The following is a 24076-nucleotide window of genomic DNA, read 5'->3' on the forward strand; positions in this document are numbered from 1 at the left end:
TTTTGGGCAAGAGCCCAGACTAGACCTCGTTAAAAGATTGAATAAAGAGACCCTTAACCTGACTCCTCCGCCCTGCATTTCTCCTGGGCTATTAAGGGATCTTCATTAGGTATGTCTCACTATTAACAACTGATTCTGCATGCTTGCAGACAAATTAATATTATAAATTGTTTGAACCTATATACTACTTATGCTGTCACTTCTGAATTCCATCTTTTCTCGTCTTTATTGATATAGGTAAAAATGTGTGAAGAGAACCTCTAAAACGCTGCTATTTTCTTAGTGCAATACTACGTGAGCCAAGTAAAACTTGTTTTTAATAGCACCAGTTTTTGTTTGTACCTGTTTTATGCCTCTGTTCTTGTATTTATGTATTATGCTGTTTCCCCTGTGTAATTTAATGTTATGAATACTCCACTTTCTGCCTGTTTTTGCATTAATATGACACTCCAGCTGCCCGGGATTTAAACCGGCAACCTGCTGCCGTGCAGGCATCACTGCCTATGATGTGGTACAGTATGCATCTTCACCACTTGGCTATCGCCGCCTGCATGACTTGATGAATGATGATGATAGATAGATCTTCTCTTCTGGGGGTCCCTGGGGCAAAACCTTTTCAGATGAGGGTCCACAGGCCAAATATATGTACATTTGGGGGTCCTTGACACGAAAAGATTTGAGAACTACAGGCCTATAGTCTACATGAACATGATGGGCTCTGGGGTTGTATTACATTGGGAGTCCTCTTGGAAAGGGGCCATGCAGTCACAGGAGATCAGAGAGTGCATGGGTCACCTACCTACACCAGTGCTTCTGCTGGAGAGTCACCTGTGGGTCGGGAGCCCCAGGGGGGTCCCCAGATGATTTTTAAGGGGGTCCCCAGATGAGAGTGAAGTGACAATTCTCAGTGAAAAGTCCCTAAATTGTCACTTCACGGTCATCTGACCTTTTGAATACCTAAAAAAAAGAGAAAAAAAAAGAAAGAAAAAAACAAAAAACTAAAAAAAATGTCATCAACAAACTACTTTAAAAACTGGTCAAACATTGGCCAAATTGTCAAATAATATAAGATGTAAAAGTTTTTTTCAAAACGTGTTGTGGGCTTTTAGATTTACAAATGTACAATAGGGTTGAACTGATTTTGATGCTATACTAACACATATTTCTGAGGACCCCCGTAAGGATCCCTGGGGGTCCCCAGACCCCACTTTGAGAACCCAATATGGGTATTTTTCACATCAGTCTTATTGAGCAATGTTAATTTGATTTTATTGTAAACCTAAACAGTTTTAGAAAGAAATAATGGCAACCATGAGAGTCAATTACAAATCCAGTGCTTTGTGAGATTTAAAGGCGCTGAACTTTGTTGTGTTAAATCAGTGGTAGAAAGTTCTCATTATGCAGAATTAGTACATTTTCAAATGTATACAAATATTTGAAAATAGATCAGATCTACAAACTCACACTGCGTCGCTTTGCGACGACAAGCTTGTAGATCGGCTACTTTCAAATGGCCAAAATGAATATAGGGCTGAAGCGGGTATTTTGTAATAATATAATAAGGAAAATCTAAAAAGTAACTAGTAACTCGAGTTTTCAAATAATTGTAATGGAGTAAAAGTAAGTAGCCTACCATATTTGACTCTGAGATGTAATGGGGTAGAAGTAAAAGTACTGAAAATTGGAAATACTTAAAAATAAAAAAGTAAGAATACCTCAAAATTGTACTTAAGTATATGTACTCATAGTTAGGCCTACTTTACACCACCACACTGATTAAATTAAATATTATAATGCTAAAATACAAACACTCTTATTTTGAAATCCTCTCTCACGGGCAGCAGCAGCAGCAGAGCAGAATGCGACAGCGGAAGTTCCGCCTGGCGGTGAGTCGCCGTCACAGCAGGCATTAAGTGGCTAACCGCTAACAGCTTGCTAAGTGGCTAGCAGAGCAAAACAAACAGGTAAGTGTTGTGCTCGTTTAAAACCCCCTTTTCTGGCGTCGAGCCGACGGCCGGACCACCGAATATATGTTCCGAAAATACGATACACGGAGCGAAGACGACCGAACGGTTGTCACTTGTTGCCTTGGTGGTCGTTTTCGGCCCTGTCATTCAGCAAGCTGTGTGGGTAACGTTACCATGAAACTGTTTTAGCCTGTTAGCTTAGCCTGGCGATAAAGCTAGCTTTGTGTGGTCAACAACCCATAAGCGACTCGTTCTTAACGTTTGTTTACGTATGCGAAATCGTAGCTTTTGATTTTATTTTTTATTTTAAGAGAGGGGGCGTTGTTTTAATTCAAATAGACGCGTTAGCAGATCTAAAAGCCAGCTAATGTTATGATGTTACACAACGTTAGCCTGTTGTAGCAAATATTCCATGTTTACAGACAGACAGTGATGACCATTGATTGAAGGGCTGATGATGGTGGCGTTACATTGTCCCTTTAAACACCAAATAATGTTATTTTTATTGATCCAATAACGTATGGTTTAACTTGACGATATTGAAGAGGTGACAGTGATGTTATGAAATGAAATTTGCTAGTTAAATAATACAAACAATCATGATTCTATATGTAATAATGATTATAATAGGCCCGCCCCTAGAACCTCATCACCACAAATCGATCAAGCAAACTTTTTGATCAAGTCAGAGATTTTGCTGTGCTGTTGTTATGTTTCTCCTCTCATGGTCAGATAGAGAATAATAACTTCCATGACTTATGTAGTTTGATCATTCATTGTTACAACACACACACAGACAGCAGCAAATGGTCGATTGGTTGAGAAGACAGCTGTTTGTTCTTGTTAAAAATCCAGGTTGCCAGGTTTTTCCAGATAATTGTAAAATGTAAACAATTGGTTGGCGACATTGGAGGAGCAATGCAGTGAGCCACTTGTTTATAATTCGCGTTTGTTGTCACCACCAAAGTCTATTGAAATTGACCGATCAAAATGATAAGACAATCAAATCAACTCCGTGACCTTAACATCACAAGTCAGATTGCTATCAAAGACCTTGAATGGCTTCTGTTTGGAGTGAAGAGTGCACACACAGTGCAGTTAAGAGAAGAGCCACTATATGGCAGTACTTTAACAACTTGAGTGTGACTGTCCTTCATCTGCAAAAAGCCCCCAGGATTAAAATGGGTCTTCTTTTTTGACAGAGTGAATGAACCAGATCGAGTTGGAGAATCGTGACAACCCTATTGCTTATCCAATCAAATTTGCAAACATGTTTATTTTCTTTTTGAACTGGCAGAGAGGTATTGGAGGCTGTAGTTATGTTGTCTGTCTCCCTGTTGTGGACTTGTGGTGTCTTATATTCAGTGGTGTGTTCTAGACATTTTTTGAGGGCATACTATAATCTATGATCCGCTGCTATTCATGTGGCCAGGGCATACGCCAGTGCATAATGCCTATCAAATACGCTACTTTGAAAGGTTCACGAGGGCAGACGCTATTCATATTTTTATTTACGACAGCAGACGCCGTATAAGTGCGTTACAGGTAGAACACAGGACAGCACTGCTTATATTGTATATTCTACTATTTGTTTTTAATCTGAGAATCTAATTTCATTGGTGATTCTGCAGTAAAATCAAAGGCAAACTTCCATGTGATTTTCAGTCGCCTTTTCATTAAGAGACCTGAGACCTCAAACTTTTTTACTACCACATGAGTGCAAAACATTGCTGTATGACTTATGTTCAGTACAACTCATCTCAAGCCACCTTGGCACCTCATGGAGCAGTTAGTGGTTCAGTCACACGTTGACCTCACGTTAAATTACTGCCCGTATCGGGTAATTTGCGCAAACATGCACGCACCGTATCCTTCAAACACTCAATCATTCAAAGAGACTTGATCGCAGTCTAGTCAGTGCCTTGCACACTGTGACAGAAAGCCAGGGGGGGCTGGGGATCGAACTGGGGGCCTTCCGGTTCCCAGAACGCCGCTCTACCTCCTGCTGAGCGACTGCAGCCCTACCTGAGCATGAATCATAAACATCTTGGGAGTTCTTTCTCTCTCTCTCCCCGCCGGCCTACCTAAAATGACCCTGCATCAGAAAGTACTATGACTGATTTTCACTTGACCAATAACAGGATTGATATGATTACATATTAGCTATTTTGCCCTTTGATATGAACATTAATATTTACAATAATCTGTCTCATGCATGATGTTTTGGACCCAGGTGGTTGTAAGGATTGGACGATAATCGTTATTATTGTTTATCGTAAAGATTAAAATTTATCCGTCATGCACTGGGATCAATTCACCTTTATTTGCCGAGCTGCATATCTGGTACCATTTAAACTCTATAATTGGTAAAACGGACCTGTAAATATATACAGTCTTTTTTCCCCCCCACTCTCTACCAAATCTATTTGCTCGCACACACACACCACAACCACCTAGGGAATGCCCCATTGCCCAAAAATAGCCGATCTACAAGCTCATATTGTAGATCGGCTACACGACACGTCGTGAGCTTGTAGATCTGCTATTTTCTTTGCAGACGTTCTGCCTCAGAACAATGGATGTTGGAGATACTTTGATAATCGCGATAATATCAAAAATTGTTCTCAATAATCATGACATGAAACATTTTCATATGGTCCCATGACTCCCCAGGTGGTTGGTGTGTGTGTGCGAGTGTCCCAGTGTCTGCAGCCATGGAGCAGTGTGCGTGTGTGGAGCGGGAACTGGAGAAGGTCCTCCACCGTTTTGTCATGTACGGCCACCAGTCCGAGGAGAGGCTAGACGAGCTGCTGCGGAACGTCTGCGAGCTGAGGGGCCAGCTAGTCGCCTTTGGTAAGAGAGAAACGCCATTATTATTACCCCACACAGGGCTTGACATTAAGGCTTGTCCTGTTGTCCAGGACAAGTAATAAATCCTTACGGACAAGTTTAAATGTGGCTCTTGGTTTCACCTTTTCTGTGTGCAGACTATATGGACTGCCCATACTATGCCTGCATTTAAGAAAGAAATGACTGTGAAATGTCTCATTTTTATCCGGACAAGTGACTTTTGTGCCCAGACAAGCGAATGGGACAAGTGCCTCAAAATGTTAATGTGAAGCCCTGCGGGCACGTGGTGATTTTCCGATGGCCTTAAAGTCCGAGAGACTTAAATTCCGAAAGGCTGTTCAATTTAGCAGCCTATGAGAGCGGAGACACACACACACACAGGGGTTAATTAGGCTAATTAATCAATTATTTTAATCATGCCAACCTCTGCGCATGAAGGGGGGGGGGGGGGGGGGGGACCTCTCTCTCTCTCTCTGGGACATCGGATTCGGATCTCCGTGCCGTCGGACTTTCAGGCCGTCGGAATATCGAGATTTTGCCAAGCCCTGCCACTGTTGCATAGCGTCGCCGTGGGATGTAAACTGTGACTGTGTGTATCTCCAAAACGGTTACTTTTTCCGGAAATGGATCTACTATAGTTATTATTTAGTCACAAGCTCTTGTTGATATTTTTCATTGGCTAAATATTTATAAAACCGCTTAGGCAATTGGCACTGGTGAAAAATGGGTTTGTGGAATAAAAAATGTGAGATTCAAATATTTATGAAACCCACAGATATCATACAATGAACCACTTTCTGAATTTAATTTCCTTCCTTCTTCAAATATAGCAGATCTACAAGCTGAGAGCATGGCTAAAAGTAGGGAATAAATTAACAAAAGACAAATGTAAATAAGGAAGGAGAGGATTCTGTAAGACCGGTGACGATGGCCTTGTAAATCACACAGATTACTGGGCTCTATTCTAACACTAATGACTATAATTTTAAATGTACCATTAGTCAGCATCTAGACTAGAGACACACAATAACATATGGTGAGAGGAGATGAGTATTTGTAGTAGGGATGTGACGATAATCGTTATCATTTATCATGATAAAAAAAACACTCACAATAATCATTCCGATTTAAATTGATCGTGAAATTATCCTTCGTCATGCACTGGGTTAAATTCACCTTTTATTTGCAGAGCTGCATATCAGGTACCACTTAAACCCTCTATAATTGGTAAAGCAGACCTGGAAATAACCTACTTATATGATAGTCTTTTTTTTGGAGCGGTGAAAGCGCTCCCAATAGACAGGTATGTCTGTGGCTGGCTGGCTATGTGGCTGGCTGGCTGGCTGGCTGGCTGGCTGGGTATGTCTGTAGCCTGGCAATACCTTGAGTGGCCACACAAGTTAAAGGAGGGGCGCTGTTGTGCAGGCACAAACACACACACACACACACACACACACACACACACACACAGATTCACCGCTCCACTTCGAACCAAGGTTTGATTTTTTTCATTCTCTTTGCCAAAAAATACAAGTCGCAACAGATCTGCTATTTTTTGGCAAATCTTCCACCCCGGGATAATGGATGTTGGGGATATTTTGATTATCGAGATAATATTGTGAATCGCACTTTCTTTGTTCATTATAATCGTGACATGAAATTTTCATATCGTCCCATCCCTAATTTGTAGCTAACCATAAGAAAAGATTTTAAGTCATACCAGGAATTAAATGTGTTATTAATGAGTACTGGCTGGAGTCACATGAGTATTATATGGTAGACTTCAGTGCACCATTTTCATGGTAGTAGTGATCAGATATGTTTTACAAATCATGGTGGGAAAATGTTATCGCTATCAAACAGTCAGAAATGTGATCTTAGTATTTTGTACGCTGTAAACATGTTTTATGTATGTGTCTGTAAAAGTGCTCTGAATGGTGATTGTTTTCAGCCATAGCCTAAGATTCATAAACAAACTCGTAACAGGTTTGAACAATCCAGACAAAAATAATGGCAATGACTTTCAGGAGTTGCCATAATTCAAAACACAGTTTTGCCCGAGGTGCTGCTTTGATGAGCCATAGTTTTGTTTTCTTCCTGTTTTGACGTGCACAGTGGAACATTGTTCAAAGATAGTTAGACAACCACTTCAGAGACTATACAGTATACATCTAAGTATGGTAACAGCATTCTAAGGTTGGCAAGAAATATTACCTCTAACAGCCATGTGTTGCATAGAGAATATAGGTTGCTGCCTTCAGGAAGGAGATAGGGTTCCTGCATACAATAAGGTCAGACTAAAAAGGTCCTTTGTCCATCAGCTCTAAGGCTTAATCAGGAGTTTGGCCAGGGGTAGGCTAGGCGGTGGACATTGCTCTTGTCTGTCTGTATTATCCTTATGTACTGTATTTATGTATGTATGTTTTTGTTCATTTGTGTCAAACGTTAGTATATATGTTTTCGCATACATGGCTACAAATGTCAGTGTGAACTGACAAAGTATATCATATCATAACCTTGTCTTGTTTCTCTCCTGCAGGGGTCCAGGATGCAGATTTATCAGTCTTGTCTCAAACAATGGCCCAGTGTTGTAAGAATATCAAGGAAACGGTACAGATGCTGGCCTCGCGACATAAGGACATCCACGGCAGTGTGTCCAAAGTGGGCAAAGCCATTGACAGGGTAAGCACACAACTCACAGCAGTACATTTACACAGGCTGTCATGTATTTAAACACATGTATATTAACACCTGGAATTATTTTATACTTTAGCTATTGAAAAATAGCAGATATACAAGCTCACAGCGTGGCACCGAGTGCTGCGCTGCAAGCTTGTAGATCTGCTATTTTTGAAAAGTTGTGAAAATTTGTAAATCTTTGAATATATGTATTTTTAAAGCGGACATTTGTAACAAAAAGTTTTGCTTTTGGGCTGGGGGGTCCCTGGAACTAAATATTTTGAGATGGGGGTCCGTTGTCCAAATATGTATCATTTTGGGGGTCCTTGACATGAAAATGTTTGAGCACCACTGACATAGAAGACTGACACTTATAGAATCGGGTCAAAATATTCAAACTAAAGACTTTTCACAATTTCTTAAAAATAGCAGATATAAAAGCTCTGGTCCGCTGTCCCATTGCTCTGGTCTGCTGTCATATAAATGGATGTTATCTGCAGAAATGTGTGTTGACTGTTTGGCAGTGGCTACACATGTCACTGGACCTGATTTTCCTATCTTTTCCAACCATCGTGTCAAGTCATCCCAAAACACAATTCAGCATTAAGACCTGAGGCCCATTCTACAAATGCCTTCTAAATCAGTAATATTTAAATGTTTTCGTGTCAAGGACCCCCAGATCGATATACAGGTATATATATATATATGGCTGCGGACCACCCATCTGAATTGTTTTTGTGCCAGGGACCCCCAGAAGAGAAGAAGTTTTGATATTTATTTTTTATTATAATTATTTTTCTTTTTCAAAAATGGCATGTACAGGCTCTTTTTGAGCGGTGGTCACAACGCTCCTATACGTGGCCGTGTGTGTGGGTCTGTCTGTCTGTTTGTCTGTTTGTCTGTCTGTCTGTCTCCGGGTATGTAGCCTGCAGTAACCTTTTCTGACCACACATGTTAAGGGAGGGGCGCTGTTGTTCAGGATAGGCCAGGCATAGGCCAGGCACACTCACACACAAACACACAGGGGGCACACACACACACACACACACACACACACACACACACACACACACAGGGGGCACACACACACACACACACACACACACACACACACACACACACACACACACACACACACACACACACACACACACACACACACACACACACACACCACCGCTCAGTTCACACGAGTGTGATTTTTTCCTTCTCCTTATATATTTTTTTATATATTTTTTGTGTCCGTCTCTGTCTCCGAGCTATTCTCTCAAACTGCTGGACCGATCAGTTCCAGTTATTTTTTATTAAAGTTAATGCCATGCTGCCTCCACCCCTTCCAGTGAAATGGCTCTCCTAAAAATAGAACACTTCAACAGTAGGAGGAAATGAGGATAATAGTTTTGTGACAGCTGGAAAGCCAGGGAGAAAATGGCAGTCTACCGTGAATCTGATATGAGCATTGTGACATAACACACACATTCACATTCACACTCACACTCACACTCACACTCACACTCACACAATACTGTGCCATGATTTGGGGGATTTAAAATAAAAGCAGACCAACGGCCAATGTCTGCAATGTCAGTGATTTTAAGAGGCATCAAGCATAAATTACCTACCGTATTGCCAACTTTAATTTACATGTATTGTGTGTACTAAGGAGCTGTATTATCTATACGATTAATGAAAGATTATATACAAAAAAGTTAATGGTGAAAATAAATTACACATGCTCACAATGTGTGACACGTTGTAGATTTATTGGAAAGTTTTCATGTCAATTTGGTGACACATAAGAAAATAATACTTGATTATTCGACTAATCTACACAAGCAAGATAAAGTAAGGTTAATGGTGCTAAATAGCGGTTTTGATGTATTTTCAGTTAATTGCCCAGCCCTAACCAACAAAGTCTTGCAAAGCAAGAGATGTTGTCTGTTTGCATTTTCAGGATTCCCGCTGAGCTTTTGACATTTTATTTTCCTGCAGAATTTCGACGCGGAGGTCAGTGCTGTGGTGGCGGAGACGGTGTGGGACTCCCCAGAACGACAGAAGTACCTGAGCGAGACCATCGTAGAGCACCTGTACAGACAAGGAATGTTGAACGTAGCGGAGGACCTCTGCCAGGTGAGCAGTCATGATACACTGTGTCGCACGCTGCTGTTTGGAATAGCCATTTGTTCAAATGGATGTGGGTGGAGGGCAGTGGTTCTCAACCTTTTCAGACTGCGACCAGCCTTTTTTTTTTAAATGTAAATGTCTTTATTATTATTATTAATGTCAGTCATTTGTTTGTACATTTAAGTTATTGTGACATATCGGTCTTGTGCAATTTATGTTTACAAAGCCTAAATGGCAAACAGACAAGTCATTCTTATTATATATTCCAAATGTCAATCCCCAGAAACACAATAAAATCATTAAGCGGTGTGTGTATGTGTTTGTGTATGTGTCTCTCTCTCCAGGAGTCTGGAGTGGTCATAGACATGAGTATGAAGCAGCCTTTCTTGGAGTTGAATCGGATCTTGGAGGCTCTGAGAATGCAGGACCTCAGACCAGCGTTAGAGTAGGTGTTCTCGTTTCATTGCAACTAAATATTGGACCCGATCGTCACAAGCCACACAATATTCCCAAGATGTTTGTACTAAAATAGCTTTTTTCAGAGCGGCAAATCAAGAGAAAATGTATTTATTATCGACTTTTCTGTGTACCAGCAACACACCCTTGCGGGATCTAGCGCCAGTTGTTGGAAGTTCGCGAGGTTTGCCATCACTCATTTTATTTATAACGCACTTTACATTCAAAGAATCTCAAAGTGCTACAAGGTTAAAAGCAAGGCATAAAACAGCAAGGCAGACAATCAGTTCGTTATAGGCTACTAAAACAAGTTTCAAGGTCAACTTTTAAACTAAGCAACACAGGGCAAGAACAAAAAAAAAAAAAGAAAGGCAAGTCCCAGTAAAATTAAGAAAACGCTTTGTTAAAAAGGTAGGTTTTTGGTCCCTTTTTAAAAACGTCAGTGGACTGTGGTGCTCAAGTGGTCGGGGAGGGAGTTCCACAGATTTGGGGCCGTAAAGCTGAAGGCCCGGTCTCCCATGGTGCGGAGGTTGGTGAACCATCTTTGGTACCATGACTAACCTGTGCTGTTGCTATAGGTGGGCGGTGACGAATCGCCAGCGTCTCCTGGACCTGAACAGCACTCTGGAGTTCAAGCTGCACCGGCTCTACTTCATCAGCCTGCTGAACGGAGGCATCGGCAACCAGCTGGAGGCGCTGCAGTATGCCAGACACTTCCAGCCCTTCGCCTCCCAGCACCAGAGAGGTACGCATGGATTAAAGCTCTCCTTCACCACCACTAGTTACAATCGTTTAGGCGCTGGTCAGACGATGCCGTTTTCTATTGAAAAACTGTAAAATAAGCCATGTTACCATGGTGAGTGTAAACAAGGAGGGGAACTGGCATAATGCTGAAAGCAACATTCGGGCAAGCGCCGTGCGCCGCCCTCCCTGCGTAACAATTGGCTGAATGCAAGACTAAGAAAACATGGACACCGACATTACTTTTCAAACAAATGCGACGGAGGCGCGCCATCTCATGCGACCTTGAGCCAAGTGAGACACCGCCGAGCGAACGGCAGTGAGAAACGGAAATTTAAAACCTATATCCACAAATATCAGTGTGGGTTATTCCCGACAGCCTGACACCTCATGGGTTCAAAGTCAAACCCCTAGACTCGTTGGTGGACAGCTACTTTGCCACTGTGACACCCGAGTGCCTCATGAAATTTGATTCTACATCTGGCCCCAAACACTTTCGTAACGTTTCACCCAGATCCAGAAAATGTTGGGAACCGCTGCACTAAAGCGAGTGTTCTCTCTCTGTCTCTCTGTCCATCTCTCTTTCTCTGTCTTTCTGTCTCTATCTGTCTCTCCAGACATCCAGATCCTAATGGGCAGTCTGGTATATCTGCGTCACGGCATCGACAACTCTCCGTACCGCAGCCTGCTGGAGACCAACCAGTGGGCTGAGATCTGTAACATCTTCACCAGGGACGCCTGTGCTCTGCTGGGCCTCTCCGTAGAGTCGCCTCTCAGCGTTAGGTGAGACGCACATCAACACACTACAGTACTAGCCTACATGGCAAAACCCCTAAGATAGCATTTAGGCCTAGAATTATTGAATGCTTTAACTACTGAAAAATAGCAGATATACAAGCTCGCAGCGATGCACTCGATCTGCTATTTTTGGAAAAAGTTGTGAAAATGTGTGCAAATATTTGAATACATGTATTTTCAAAGTGAACGTTTGTAACTCAAATTTTGCTTCTGGGGGGTCCCTGGAACTAAATATTTTGAGATGGGGGTCCGTGGCCAAATAAATGTAATTTTGGGGGTCCTTCACATGAAAAGGTTTGAGAACCACTGATATAGTAGTCTCTCAAGAACAGACTAACTGAGCTCCATTTAAGCGAAAAGGACCTTTTCTTTGATGATGGCTGACATAGAAACATAGGTTTTTCAAAACAACCTTTGAAAGATTCAAAAGACACTAATAGAGTCGGGTCAAAATTCAAATTTTCACGATTTTTTCAAAAATAGCAGATCTACAAGCTCGCAGCGCGGCACTCGGTGCCGCGCTGTGAGCTTGTATATCTGCTATTTTTCAATAGTTAAAGCATAAAATAATAATACACTATAATGTGTACCCGTTCTAAATGGGTTAATCCAGTCATTAGTTGATGTCAAATGAAGTGAAGTTCAAATGTTGCATTGTGTGTGTGTGTTGCTGTATGTTGTTTCTCCTCAGCTTCGCGTCAGGCTGTATGGCCTTACCGGTGCTGATGAACATCAAGCAGGTGATAGAACAGAGACAATGCAGTGGCGTGTGGACACACAAGGACGAGCTGCCTGTAAGTTCATGCTATCCATAATGGTGGTTCTCAATTTATTTTATTTTATTTCAAGGACCCCCATACCTCTGAGAGTGTAGAAATGGAACCATTGAAAATATATATGTTACAGTTAGTTTGGGTAACTCAGTTAGATTGGGGTAAGTGCGCTCGTTTTGTAGTTCACCACACACCCCTACCACCACCTGGATCAATTCACTTTGATAGTTACCGTAATTGCCGGACTATAAGCCGCGGCTTTTTTCCCATGTTTTGAACCCTGCGGCTTATACAAAGGTGCGGCTTATATAACGATTTTTACAACTAACGGCCAGTTTGTTAGTTTTACAATGGTCTTTAACAAGGATTTATATATAGATTTTTACAGCTAACGGCCACCAGGGGCGCTCTAGCAGGAAGTAAGAAGGACGCCTGTGGCTTATAGTCAGGTGCGGCTTATATATGTAAAGATTTGTTTTCTTTTCTAAATTTAGCTGGTGCGGCTTATATTCAGGTGCGGCTTATAGTCCAGCAATTACTAATTCTGCGTATTGACCACATGACAGCGACAATAGCCATTCACTTGTGTAGTCTGTGACATCGCTTATCTTTGTGTTTACACGTAGATTGAAATTGACCTGGGGAAGAAGTGCTGGTATCACTCGGTGTTCGCCTGCCCCATCCTGCGGCAGCAGACCTCAGAGAGTAATCCTCCTATGAAGCTCATCTGTGGCCACGTCATCTCCAGAGACGCCCTCAACAAACTCACTAATGCTGGGAAGTAAGTGAAGAACACAACTTTTGTCGCCTTTTTTTTGTATAAACCGTGATGGTGGAGACCTTCAGTAAATGGTCCTTCCGTCTCTGGGAATCGAACCAGGGACTTGGCTGATCAGAGCATTGCGTCCAGGTTGCTTAGTCGGTAGAGCAAGGGTTCTGGGTTTGATCCCGGGTCAGCGCCAACTCTGCGTAGCTCAGGCTTTGTTGCTCATTAGTTTGACTTGAGTATTTCCTGTTAACGTGGTTCTGTTTTCGGGATGACATGCCTCTCGTGGCATGAGCTTTGTGACTGGTCTATTCTGCCTGACCTAAGTTTTCAGAAAAAAATCTAATAATTATTAAAAAATTACAAAACAAAAATTCCATCTCTGCCCTGGAAACAAACAACCTACCGTCCATATCATGTATAAACATGACCCACGCGAGTCTGTGTAAAATGCATTAGCGCATGCTGCGCAGGTGCACGAGCAGACAGGCTGCAAAGCCACGCCCATACAGACAAAAGAGTCAAAGAGAGCGTCACGCCACGTGCACGACTGAGACGCAGAGACTCTTGGGTAATGAAGGCAAAGACGATGGCTGCCATTGTTATTTGTGTCCAAACAAAGTGGCCACTGATACCCGAAACAACATAGTGCGGCTTTAAAAGGTTTGTTTCCTGAACTTTGAATATTTAAGATTTTAGCAGATTAATGGGTGACGTTCTCACATTCCCTTCCCCTCTTGTCTCTCTCCTCCTCAGGCTGAAATGCCCGTATTGCCCCATGGAGCAGAACCCGTCAGATGCCAAGCAGATCTACTTTTGATAGCGTTTGCTCTCCTCGCGTGTAAAAAGAAAACAAGGAAAGAAAAAAAGGCTGAAGTTTCCCTGGAGGCCTCCAGGACCGTTTTTGCTCCCTCCCTCCCTCTGTCCCGCTCTTGGCTCCTATTGGCCCACCATGGCCTGTTATTGTGCACATCCAGGCTCCCCGCACCCGCCCCGCCCGCCCCCCCTTCTGGAGAGCCTTTTGCCCCCAAGGCCGTTTCCCCTTTCCCTTTCCTCCTGGACCCCCAAAACCAAGCCCCCAACCAACCCCCCTTCCATCCGTGTGCTCCCGGTGTACAGAGACGAGTCGGGACGGCCACCACGGCTCCAAATCCTGGAGCGAAGTGAAGCGAGGAGTCTGTCTTTTAATGAAAGAAAGGAGTGCCTCCGGAAGAGAGAAAAAAAAAGGATTGTTCTTTGAAACTTAAAATTTTCTTTTTTTTTTTGCAAATGCCCGGCAAAGGTTCTCAAGGCTTTTTACTTTTAAAGTATATGTACTGCATCATGTTTGTTTTTTTTTCTTGGTTTTATCAACAGTTTGAGTTGGCTTAAGAACAACCGCGCCTGTTTTTTTTCTTCTTTTCTTTTTTTTTTAAACCCTTTCTAGTTTTCTGACCGAATGGGCTGAATGATGATGAATGGGTGTTAGAATGGGTACATGGTATGGGTTAGGCATTTTTTCAGGATAGTATTTAACTTTTATTATAAACAGAGGAAAAGTCCAGAGAAGACTCTTGAGAAAGTATATTCACATATAAATTGTATTGAAGGTGTTAATGTTTGCTGGTGGAGGGGGAACCCTTAGGGCTTCTTGTTGAGTTGGGATTGAACACTTTTTGATTGTGAAATGTGAAGCATTTGTCCGCCTGGTGACAACAAAAAGGCCTGGTGTAGGTTTGAAGTCACTTGGGCGGCCGCGCCGCAAGGGGCTGGCTGGCGTTTTTGGGGGGGTTGGTGTAAATCGGTCGGACGCTCAACGAGACGGTTGGCGGAAGAAAAAAAATCGCAGCTCGCCTCGTGGACCGACAGCACCAGCAAGCAAGTTTGTTTCCTCATCATGGAAGCCATGTGTCTTGTTTGTTTCCGTAAAATGTATTTAACAGAATACCACACACGAGAAAAAAAACGAAAAAAAGACAACAAAAATATACTACTGTGAAATGTGCTTTGTTTCTATTCTTCATTTGCTAGAGCTGAGACGACTTGTAAGATAGTAAGTTAATGTAAACAATTGCCCGTAACTGACAATACTGCATAACCTTCAATACTAACAAACTCTCCTGACAGGCTTATATTCTTTCTCAGTTTCCATTTAGGCCTGAACACATAATGACGCAATATTTTATGCTTTAAATATTGAAAAATAGCAGATATACAAGCTCACAGCGTGGCACCGAGTGCCGCGCTGCGAGCTTGTAGATCTGCTATTTTTGAAAAATCGTGAAAATTAGAATTTTGACCCGATTCTATAAGTGTCTTTTGAATCCTTCTAAGGTTTTTGGAAAAAAAAAACTGTTTCTATGTCAGCGATCTGGCCAGCCATCGTCAAAGAAAAGGTCCTTTTCACTTCAACTGGAGCTCAGTTAGTCTTTTCTTGAGAGACTACTATGTCAGTGGTGCTCAAACCTTTTCATGTGAAGGACCCGCAAAATGAGATTTATTTGACCACGGACCCCCATTTCAAAATATCTAGTTCCAGGGACCACCCAGAAGCAAAATTTTGAGTTACAAACGTTCGCTTTGAAAATACATCTATTCAAAGATTTGCACACATTTTCACGGCTTTTTTTCAAAAATAGCAGATCTACAAGCTCGCAGCGCGGCACTCGGTGCCGCGCTGTGAGCTTGTATATCTGCTATTTTTCAATAGTTAAAGCATAAAATATTGTGTCATAATGTGTTCAGGTCTAAATGGGTTAACCGTTTGCCTCGCTAATAGCTACGCAAGTCCTACCCCGTGTGTCCTTGGTTTTTTGCACAGAGTGTGATTTTTGGAGATGTGTTAGTTAAAAAAAATGTGACGATAGCCGTCTAAGGTCTATCTTGCGGTGGCTGTAGGCTTGTGATTTAGCTTTACTCGTTACGGGTTGGGGGGAGGAGAGGGGGGTCCTCTGACCATTGTGGGCTCTCATTTTTCAATATATATATACATTTAGAAAACGCCTCTGCTATACTGCTGCTGCATAATGTTTGGCTTTGATTTCAGAAACATTGAGAAATCCATACATTCTCCTCAGGGCTCATTGTATACATGGTGACACATAGACTACTTTAATACAGATTTAATACCAGTTTTAATAGGGAGTGGAACCCGCTAAACTAAAGAGACGTTCTGGCGCTATTAAAAAAGAAAACATGCCATCACGTTTGCACCGGAGCACACTATTTGTCTGCTTTAGTGCATGTGTGGTGTCATTTATTTTTTAGTAATGGCCGGCTGATATGTTCACATTCGGCTTACTATTACGACAGTTGCCAATGGTTAACTAATTTGGCCTTGTTTTTGCCCTCTTGGAATTTGTGTTATTCAACCAAATCAAAAGTTTCAGATTACGCCGGGGGCTCCAAGCCAGGGTGTACACAGTACTATATTTTGTGTGGATATTCCACACTGAATCAATAACCCTAATATACTGTATATATATCTATATCGTCTCTTGTCGGGTGGAAACCTCGTTTTGTCCAAAACTTCTACAAAATTAGAAAATAGCAGACCTTCAAGCTCAAAACCTGGCGCCGACGCGGCGTGTTTTGAGCTTGTAGATCTGCTATTTTTGACACCGTATGTTCAAGTAAGGCAGTGTTTCTCAAAGTGGATTCCAGGGACTCTATGGGTTCCTTTAGGGAGGTGTTAGTTAGGGAGGTGCTAAATTGACCCATACAAGTCGTGTTAGTTAGGGAGGTGCTAAATTGACCCATACAAGTCTGTAACTCTGACAGTGTACGAATGGAACCTTGTTCATTTGGTTCCATTTTGTACACTGAGTTAAGGGGAGACCTTGGAATGTGAAAGTTTGAGAAACGCTGAATAGGGCATTAAATTAAAAAAATGTAAACGCAGAGATAAGAGGTTTGCGCTTGATATGGTTGATATATAATGTGTGTACACACACGCACACATACACGCCCCTTTCAAATGGTGATGTCACCTCACAGGAGTGAGGCTTATAGTTGTTCTGCAAGCGCTGTACCAGCATCAACACACACACACACACACACACACACACACACACACACACACACACACACACACACACACAGACAACGCAACATAACGTTGCTGTCGGGTGGAAACCTTGTATGTCCAAAACTGTTACTTTTAACCCATTTTCGAACGGGTACCCATTATTGTGTATCATTATTTTATGCTTTAACGATTGAAAAATAGCAGATATACAAGCTCACAGCGCGGCACCGAGTGCCGCGCTGCGAGCTTGTAGATCTGCTATTTTTGAAGAATCGTGAAAATTGGAATTTTGACCCGATTTCTATAAGTGTCTTTTGAATCCTTCTAAGACTTTTTGAAAAACCTGTGTTTCTATGTCAGCAATCTGGCTATAGCCATCGTCAAAGAAAAGGTCCTTTTCACTTAACTGGAGCTCAGTTAGTCTGTTCTTGAGACTACCATTTCAGTGGTTCTCAAACCTTTTCATGTGAAGGACCCCCAAAATGATATGTGTTTGGCCACGGACCCCCATCTCAAAATATTTAGTTCCAGGGACCACCCAGAAGCATAATTTTGAGTTACAAACGTTTGCTTTGAAATTCAAAGATTTGCACACATTTTCACGGCTTTTTCAAAAATAGCAGATCTACAAGCTCGCAGCGCGCTGTGAGCTTGTATATCTGCTATTTTTCACTGGTTAAGGCATTCAATAATTCTAGGCCGTTTAAGGAAATGGGGGCGGGCGAGAGCCAATAGACCTGATCCATTGTAGTTCATAATTTATAGCCATAAGTTCTTTTCCATTGCTTCAATAGAGGGTATGCGCGTGACATCATCATCATCATAACCGGAAGTTAAGCGGGAACGCCTACTGAGTGGCAAAAACTACTTTCTGGCCTTGACAACCCATACATCCAAACAGAAAAGTCCTGATTCTGATTTAATCTGATTGCATTAAACGACGTTAAACTCACTTTGCCACTCGATTTGCCATACACTATACATGCGCCTACCCTCTACGTTTAAAAAAAGAAAACGTGCAGACAGACTTTAAGAATTCTTTCAAATATTGCGACATTACTTTCGCTACTTTTGTGGGACACAGTTGTATGACAAAGTAGGGCATTCGTTTACGTGGAAAGACCAAACCGAACAAAACAATCTGGACGGAGATACAAGGATTCATCCTGACGGCAATAACATCCCTCATCACTGGTTTTAAGCTACAATTTAAGATGAACCTTTAGTGTCTTTCTTTTTCCCTTCTTTCTAAACTTTGTTTATTTGGTTTGAGGAAAAGCGCACATTTTGTGTGATTTCTTTTTTGTTCACTTGAGTTATGGCGTTATTTTCTTTTCTTCTCCTTTGGTTGACAATCACTCATTGCTTCATCTCTCATCACATAGACGGCTAGCCTTTCTGTACTGTTCTTCTGTTGGATAACCTCCGTTCAATGTTTGCATTTTCCTGCTATTGTTTGTTTAATGCAAGTTTAATTGTAAATATTTATCCTCTAACATGTTTCATATACTTGCATCTGAAAATAAAATAACTTTATACTCCAAAGCCAAGGTTTTTTTAGTGCTGTGAATTGTTAAATTCCTCTTATGCCACTTGGTGGAGCTATTGTTCCATTATCTATTTTAGTAATTGTATGATACAAACCTTAATCTCTCAAATAAAAGGGAAAAAACAAGCTCATGTTTTATCAGGCAAGGCTGTCAAAAATAGTGTATATTAGTACTTTAATTCATACTTTGATTCATCCAGGCCGTCAGTGTATGGTTAATCTTGCACTTATGGTGTACTATACTCTACCATTAAAAAAGTGTGTGTGTGTGTGTGTGTGTGTGTGTGTGTGTGTGTGTGTGTGTGTGTGTGTGTGTGTGTGTGTGTGTGTGTGTGTGTGTGTGTGTGTGTGTGTGTGTGTGTGTGTGTGTGTGTGTGTGTGTGTGTGTGTGTGTGTGTGTGTGTGTGTGTGTGTGTGTGTGTGTGTGTTTTATCGTCCCATACATTAGAGAAAAGAAAAGATGGGTGTTAAAATGTTTTCATTTACTTCTTTCTATCGTTTTAGTGATTTTAACGATTTTGATTTGCATGCATGCCCCAGGTTGGGGGCATGCATGCAAGTGGCTAAATATGTCTTTTTATACACAATAAGCCCATTCCCAAGATGCAACGCAATCTTTCATGGGCAGATGTGATTTATTGGTGCTGGTGTAAATAGTAACAAAGAAATTGATGGCTTATTGTGTCTAAAAATACATATTTAGCCACTTGTGCACATGCCCCCACCCACTGAAATCAAAATACTAAAATCGCTAATACAATAGACAGCAGTAAATGAAAACATCTTCTCTTTTCTCTAATTACATCTCTAATTTCATAAAATATGAACCCATGTTGTAAAAAAAACAAAGTTGTCCTTTAATACAATATAGTGGATCTGTAATGCACAACATATTTTCAGATGGTACTTATTAATTTTTGGGGTCCTTGATATGAACATGTTTGAGAAGCTGTGCTCCAGTGGTTGGCCTGTGGCCTGAAGCCATGATGTGGGCCATGCAGTAACCATTATATTGAGCTCAGGTTTATGTAACACATGAGATGGAGAGGTAAAGGACCCCGGTGAGTCACACACTGCTCACAGATAGTCATGTTATGACCCGGAATTAAAAATAAACCTATGGATTCCCAATCCCATTTTGCATTCACATACACATACACATACACGACTCCCCTTTCCATACACACAGCTACTCGCAGTCACACACGCACGCATGCATGCATGTACGCACAGTGTAATGTACGTACATACACACATACATACATACATACATACATCGCAGGGCTTGACATTAACTTTTTGAGGCACTTGTCCTTTGGATAAGTGCATTTCCGATTCACCTTTCCAGGCACAAATGTCACTTGTCCAGATATAAATGAGCCATTTGTAGCTGATCACTGACACTGTCTGATGGGTAACATTATCGTAATGGATATGAATGCCATTGGAATGCCTTTAATCATGTTGGCTTTAGCACACTCAAATACATTTCAAGTCAACTGAAAGTTGGTTTTGTTGAATAAATGTTTGAATGTTAGATGACTATTCTCCGTTTACGAGTTACTCAAGTTTACATGCATAGGACTGCATGCACGCAGACAGACAGACAGACAGACAGACAGACAGACAGACAGACAGACAGACAGACAGACAGACAGACAGACAGACAGACAGACACACACACAGACAGAGCCCTGTAGCCCAGTGGTTCTTACAGTACAATTATAAATATGATCAACCTTTTTGAAACTAGCAGATCTACAAGCTCACATCATAAAATAACTTAATAACCAACCAAAGCTGTCAGATCATTGTTGTGGAGTCAAAAGTACAGTATTTGCCTCTGATGTGGTGGAGCTGCAGTAAAACGTTTTGGAAGAAAATTGACACACTCAAGTAAAGTAAAAGCACCTCAAAGTTGTGCTCAAGTACTGACAGTAATAGCCTACTTGACCACTTAAAGGTGTATTCAGTGATAATGAAAGTGGCCGGGGGTAATCTTGTTCCTTACTGGCCTTATAGATTTTTTACACCATTATAATGTTCTCGTTTTGATCATTAGACCCAATCACTGAATATCGGTAGGCCTACGTCTCCAGCTTCAGGATATGTATGATATTGATTTACTAGGAGACTGTGGCATTTTATGAGTTCAGTAGTTTACAATCTAGGCATTTAGCAGATGTTCTTAATTCAGAGCGACTGTGGTTCTCAAAACTTTTATTTTGACCATCATAACTAAACATCATAACATAACTACGGCCATACTCTACCCTGATTGGTCGAGGACTGGCTGGCCACCTCTGAAAACCGAATCTAGCTATGCTCGTAACACGGGCCATGGTGGAAGTCCTTATATGGTCAGCACACATTCTAGTGAGGAGAATGAATGGAACATGTACCAATTATATTTTAATTTGTATGAAATACAATCACTGAATATACCTTTAAACCCAGCGTCCGTATTGTACAGGAAAATAGCATATCAACAAGCTCACTGCGTCGTGGCCCGTTGCAAGTTTGTTGATCGGCTATTTTCGGACAGAAAATACACTAGCATAGAGCCCTGAGGAACGCCACTCAACCATAATGGGGATTAAGTTGGTTATGTAAATGTAAAACATTGTTGATTCGAAAGGCCTCTATTGACAGGGACATGTAGTGTGCTCCCTCAGAGTTGTTAAAAGCACATGCATTCATCGCCAAACCAAAATATGTATTTCTCATCATTTTATGGTATTAATAATACAACTTTATTGAAAATATGTTTTAATCCATTCATGAGTTATCTTGATTGAAGTTACTTTCCGCCACTGCAAGCACTGCTGCAAACGATCTTAACCACTTGAACCCCTGCATCCCTATTCTGTGTGAGCTTGAAGATTGGCTATTTGTGGTGAAGAGATTTATACGTAGAGTGAAAAAAGTGTACTAACTTAAGAACTCTAAGAAGGCCTAAAGTTGCAACTCAGGTCTGTTTGACTAAGAATAGAGGGTTTACATTGTGGTACTTTCCAGCACTCAATGCCCACAAATTGTTTTTTGTTAAACATACCTGTCACTTCCTGGAAGCTTTAATCTCTGAGGTTTTCCATGGAAACGTTGTGTTCCTTGAGCAAACAAAGACCCTCCTATGTCTGCATCTCTTAGCCAACCTTTCACCCTTCAAGCGTAAAGGGAATTCAAGATTGTCTGTTTTCGAAAAGGCTAAGTAGGCCTATTAGAGTAGGACTTAAGTGGTTCATGATCAATAATCACAGTCCAATAACATGGCAATAATAATGAGCACTTTTACTTTTGCTGTTTTAAGTATATTATGATGCTAATACTTATGTACTTGAAGTATTTTAACAGGACACTTCAGAGTATTTCTACATTGTGGTATTGATATTTAATATGCCCAAAATCTGAGTCCTCATTCCACCACCCCTGGGAGGTGCTACGTGAGGGTTACATTAGCCCCTTTTCCACTACAGGGCCGAACCAGAACTAGAACCAGAACTTTCCAGAACCAAGAACTTTCAAGAACCTGTGAAGTTCCAGGACCAAGTTCTGCTTACGTTTCCATATAAGCAGTCCTAACCGGGAAGGTCCCAAAAAAAGAGCAGCAGCGCTTCTGTCCCCGGTTCCCAGGACTCAAGTTTAGTACTACATTAGGAGCAGGAACTAAAAAAGGCTCCCAGAACCTTGTCTGAAACCGAGCCGTGCGCTATAGAAACAAAACCATAGCACAAGGCTGAAAAGTTCTGGTTCCGCCTCATAGTGGAAAAGGGGCTATATACTCAAGTAAAGTAAAAGCACCTCAAAATTGTTCTTAAGTACACTCAGTCAGTACTTCAGTATATGTACTTAATGTTCGTTCCACGGTCCACCACTGGCTCCACACGGCGATAAGGACCCAAGGCCAAGCCTCTAAAAAGCACATTAGCCCTGCTATACCTGCAGGCCTCTCCCTGGTTAGTGCTGTCATAAAGCCCTCATCTCTGGCTGCTTTATTGGTGTGCTCAGAGACAGCCTTTATGCCCTGTGGATGTTGTAGGAGTTTATAAGAACAGCTTTGTCCGTTTGCCAAGTGATTTCTCCGGTTTATGTATTGGCTCGGCCCGAAGTTCATTAATTGATCGGGTGCATGTGCATTGAGAGGTATATATGGTACTGTGTATACCTGTATAATGTATGTATTGTCTTTAGAGTATAGACAGTTCTCAACCTTTTACATATCCTTTCAACTCTGCTAATTGATTCCTCCCCACAGACACATTTCAGTATGTTGTAACTGCTGTCTTGTCCTACTGGCAAGAACCTGCCAGTGAGGAGCCCCCACCGGGAGGATGTAGAGACAGGTGCCGCCCCAGCCTGTAGGAGTACTTGAAGTGAAAAATGTCACGGTCCCTGTCCGGCTTCCCTTCCCCGAACATGGACCAAATACGTTCCCATAAGTCGCTTGCAAAGCTGTATTCAAACCCCTATAGCAGCGCTATTCAACCTGCGGCCCGTAGGCCACATGCGGCCCCTACGGTATGTCTATGCGGCCCCTCATGCCCTCAAATATATTTTGTCTACTTTCAGTGTGGACAAAATAATTCTGATGTATTTTTTTAGTTTCTCTCCAAAACCACTAGGAAACGATTATTTTTCTTGTTCTATACAAGACATTGTTGCTGTTTTGTTTGTTCCAAAAGAAGAAACTTCATAATTTCATCATTAGTCATTCCACGATAATATTTTTGTTCAATGAGGTTTGGACTTATAGATGTAAATGTGGCTGTTTGCTGTGTGTTAACTGAATTTTTAGACTACTAATGTAGTGTGTTACAAAATCATTGGCTAAATGTCCAAAATAGGATCATCATTTTTAGCTTGCGGCCCTTGGACTTTTTGTATTTTGCTGAGTGGCCCCTGAGCCATCTGAAGTTGAGTAGCCCTGCCCTATAGTATAGACTCTGTGGTGGTGGTGGTTAGATATTTTATCACTGTGCCACTCAAGCCTTAAATTAGTCAATTTGGTTCTAAACTATTTAGCTCAAGACCCACTGGATGATTTTCAACACCACAATAAAATGTTTATTATAAATCCAGAACAAAACATAATATAACATCCATATACTGTACACAAACATGGTTTCAAAACAAGGGAGGTTGGAAAGGTCAAGGTCAAAACAGAGCTGGTATTCAAATGTTTTCGTGGATCTGTGTACATTATAACAATGCACAGAGTTAGCTGTCGCCTGGCAGGTCTCCGGTACAGTTCTATTCTAAAAGGCCAAATTCAGAGCGCTTGTGACGCAGTTTCGACGCTCATAGCACCAACGGGAGGCGCTGCGGCCACCGATTGAGAACACATAATCTGTTTTTCGCCGTGCGGCG

General features: G+C 41.6%; 1 protein-coding gene across 1 annotated transcript; it reads left to right on the forward strand.

Annotated features, from left to right (window-relative positions):
- Window positions 1–1928: 1928 nt before the first annotated feature.
- Window positions 1929–15355, forward strand: rmnd5b (required for meiotic nuclear division 5 homolog B). The gene is made up of 10 exons (XM_080745871.1): window positions 1929–1964; window positions 4641–4820; window positions 7357–7499; window positions 9489–9626; window positions 9965–10065; window positions 10655–10821; window positions 11435–11600; window positions 12307–12409; window positions 13015–13169; window positions 13911–15355. Exons 2-10 carry the CDS (start codon window positions 4682–4684, stop codon window positions 13972–13974), a joined length of 1176 nt encoding a protein of 391 aa, XP_080601997.1. The 5' UTR covers window positions 1929–1964; window positions 4641–4681; the 3' UTR covers window positions 13975–15355.
- Window positions 15356–24076: the final 8721 nt, after the last annotated feature.

This window comes from Nannobrachium achirus (assembly GCF_963921795.1).
Source record: "Nannobrachium achirus genome assembly, chromosome: 17".
Classification (NCBI taxonomy): Eukaryota; Metazoa; Chordata; class Actinopteri; order Myctophiformes; family Myctophidae; genus Nannobrachium; species Nannobrachium achirus.

What these genes read in the sequence shown, in the direction of transcription:
- rmnd5b (XM_080745871.1), top strand. Translation starts at nt 4,682, where the DNA reads ATGGAGCAGTGTGCGTGTGTGGAGCGGGAACTGGAGAAGGTCCTCCAC. An exon ending in TGGGCAAAGCCATTGACAGG is followed by an intron (nt 7,500 to 9,488) that starts GTAAGCACACAA and finishes ATTTTCCTGCAG; the next exon opens with AATTTCGACGCGGAGGTCAG. An exon ending in TAGCGGAGGACCTCTGCCAG is followed by an intron (nt 9,627 to 9,964) that starts GTGAGCAGTCAT and finishes CTCTCTCTCCAG; the next exon opens with GAGTCTGGAGTGGTCATAGA.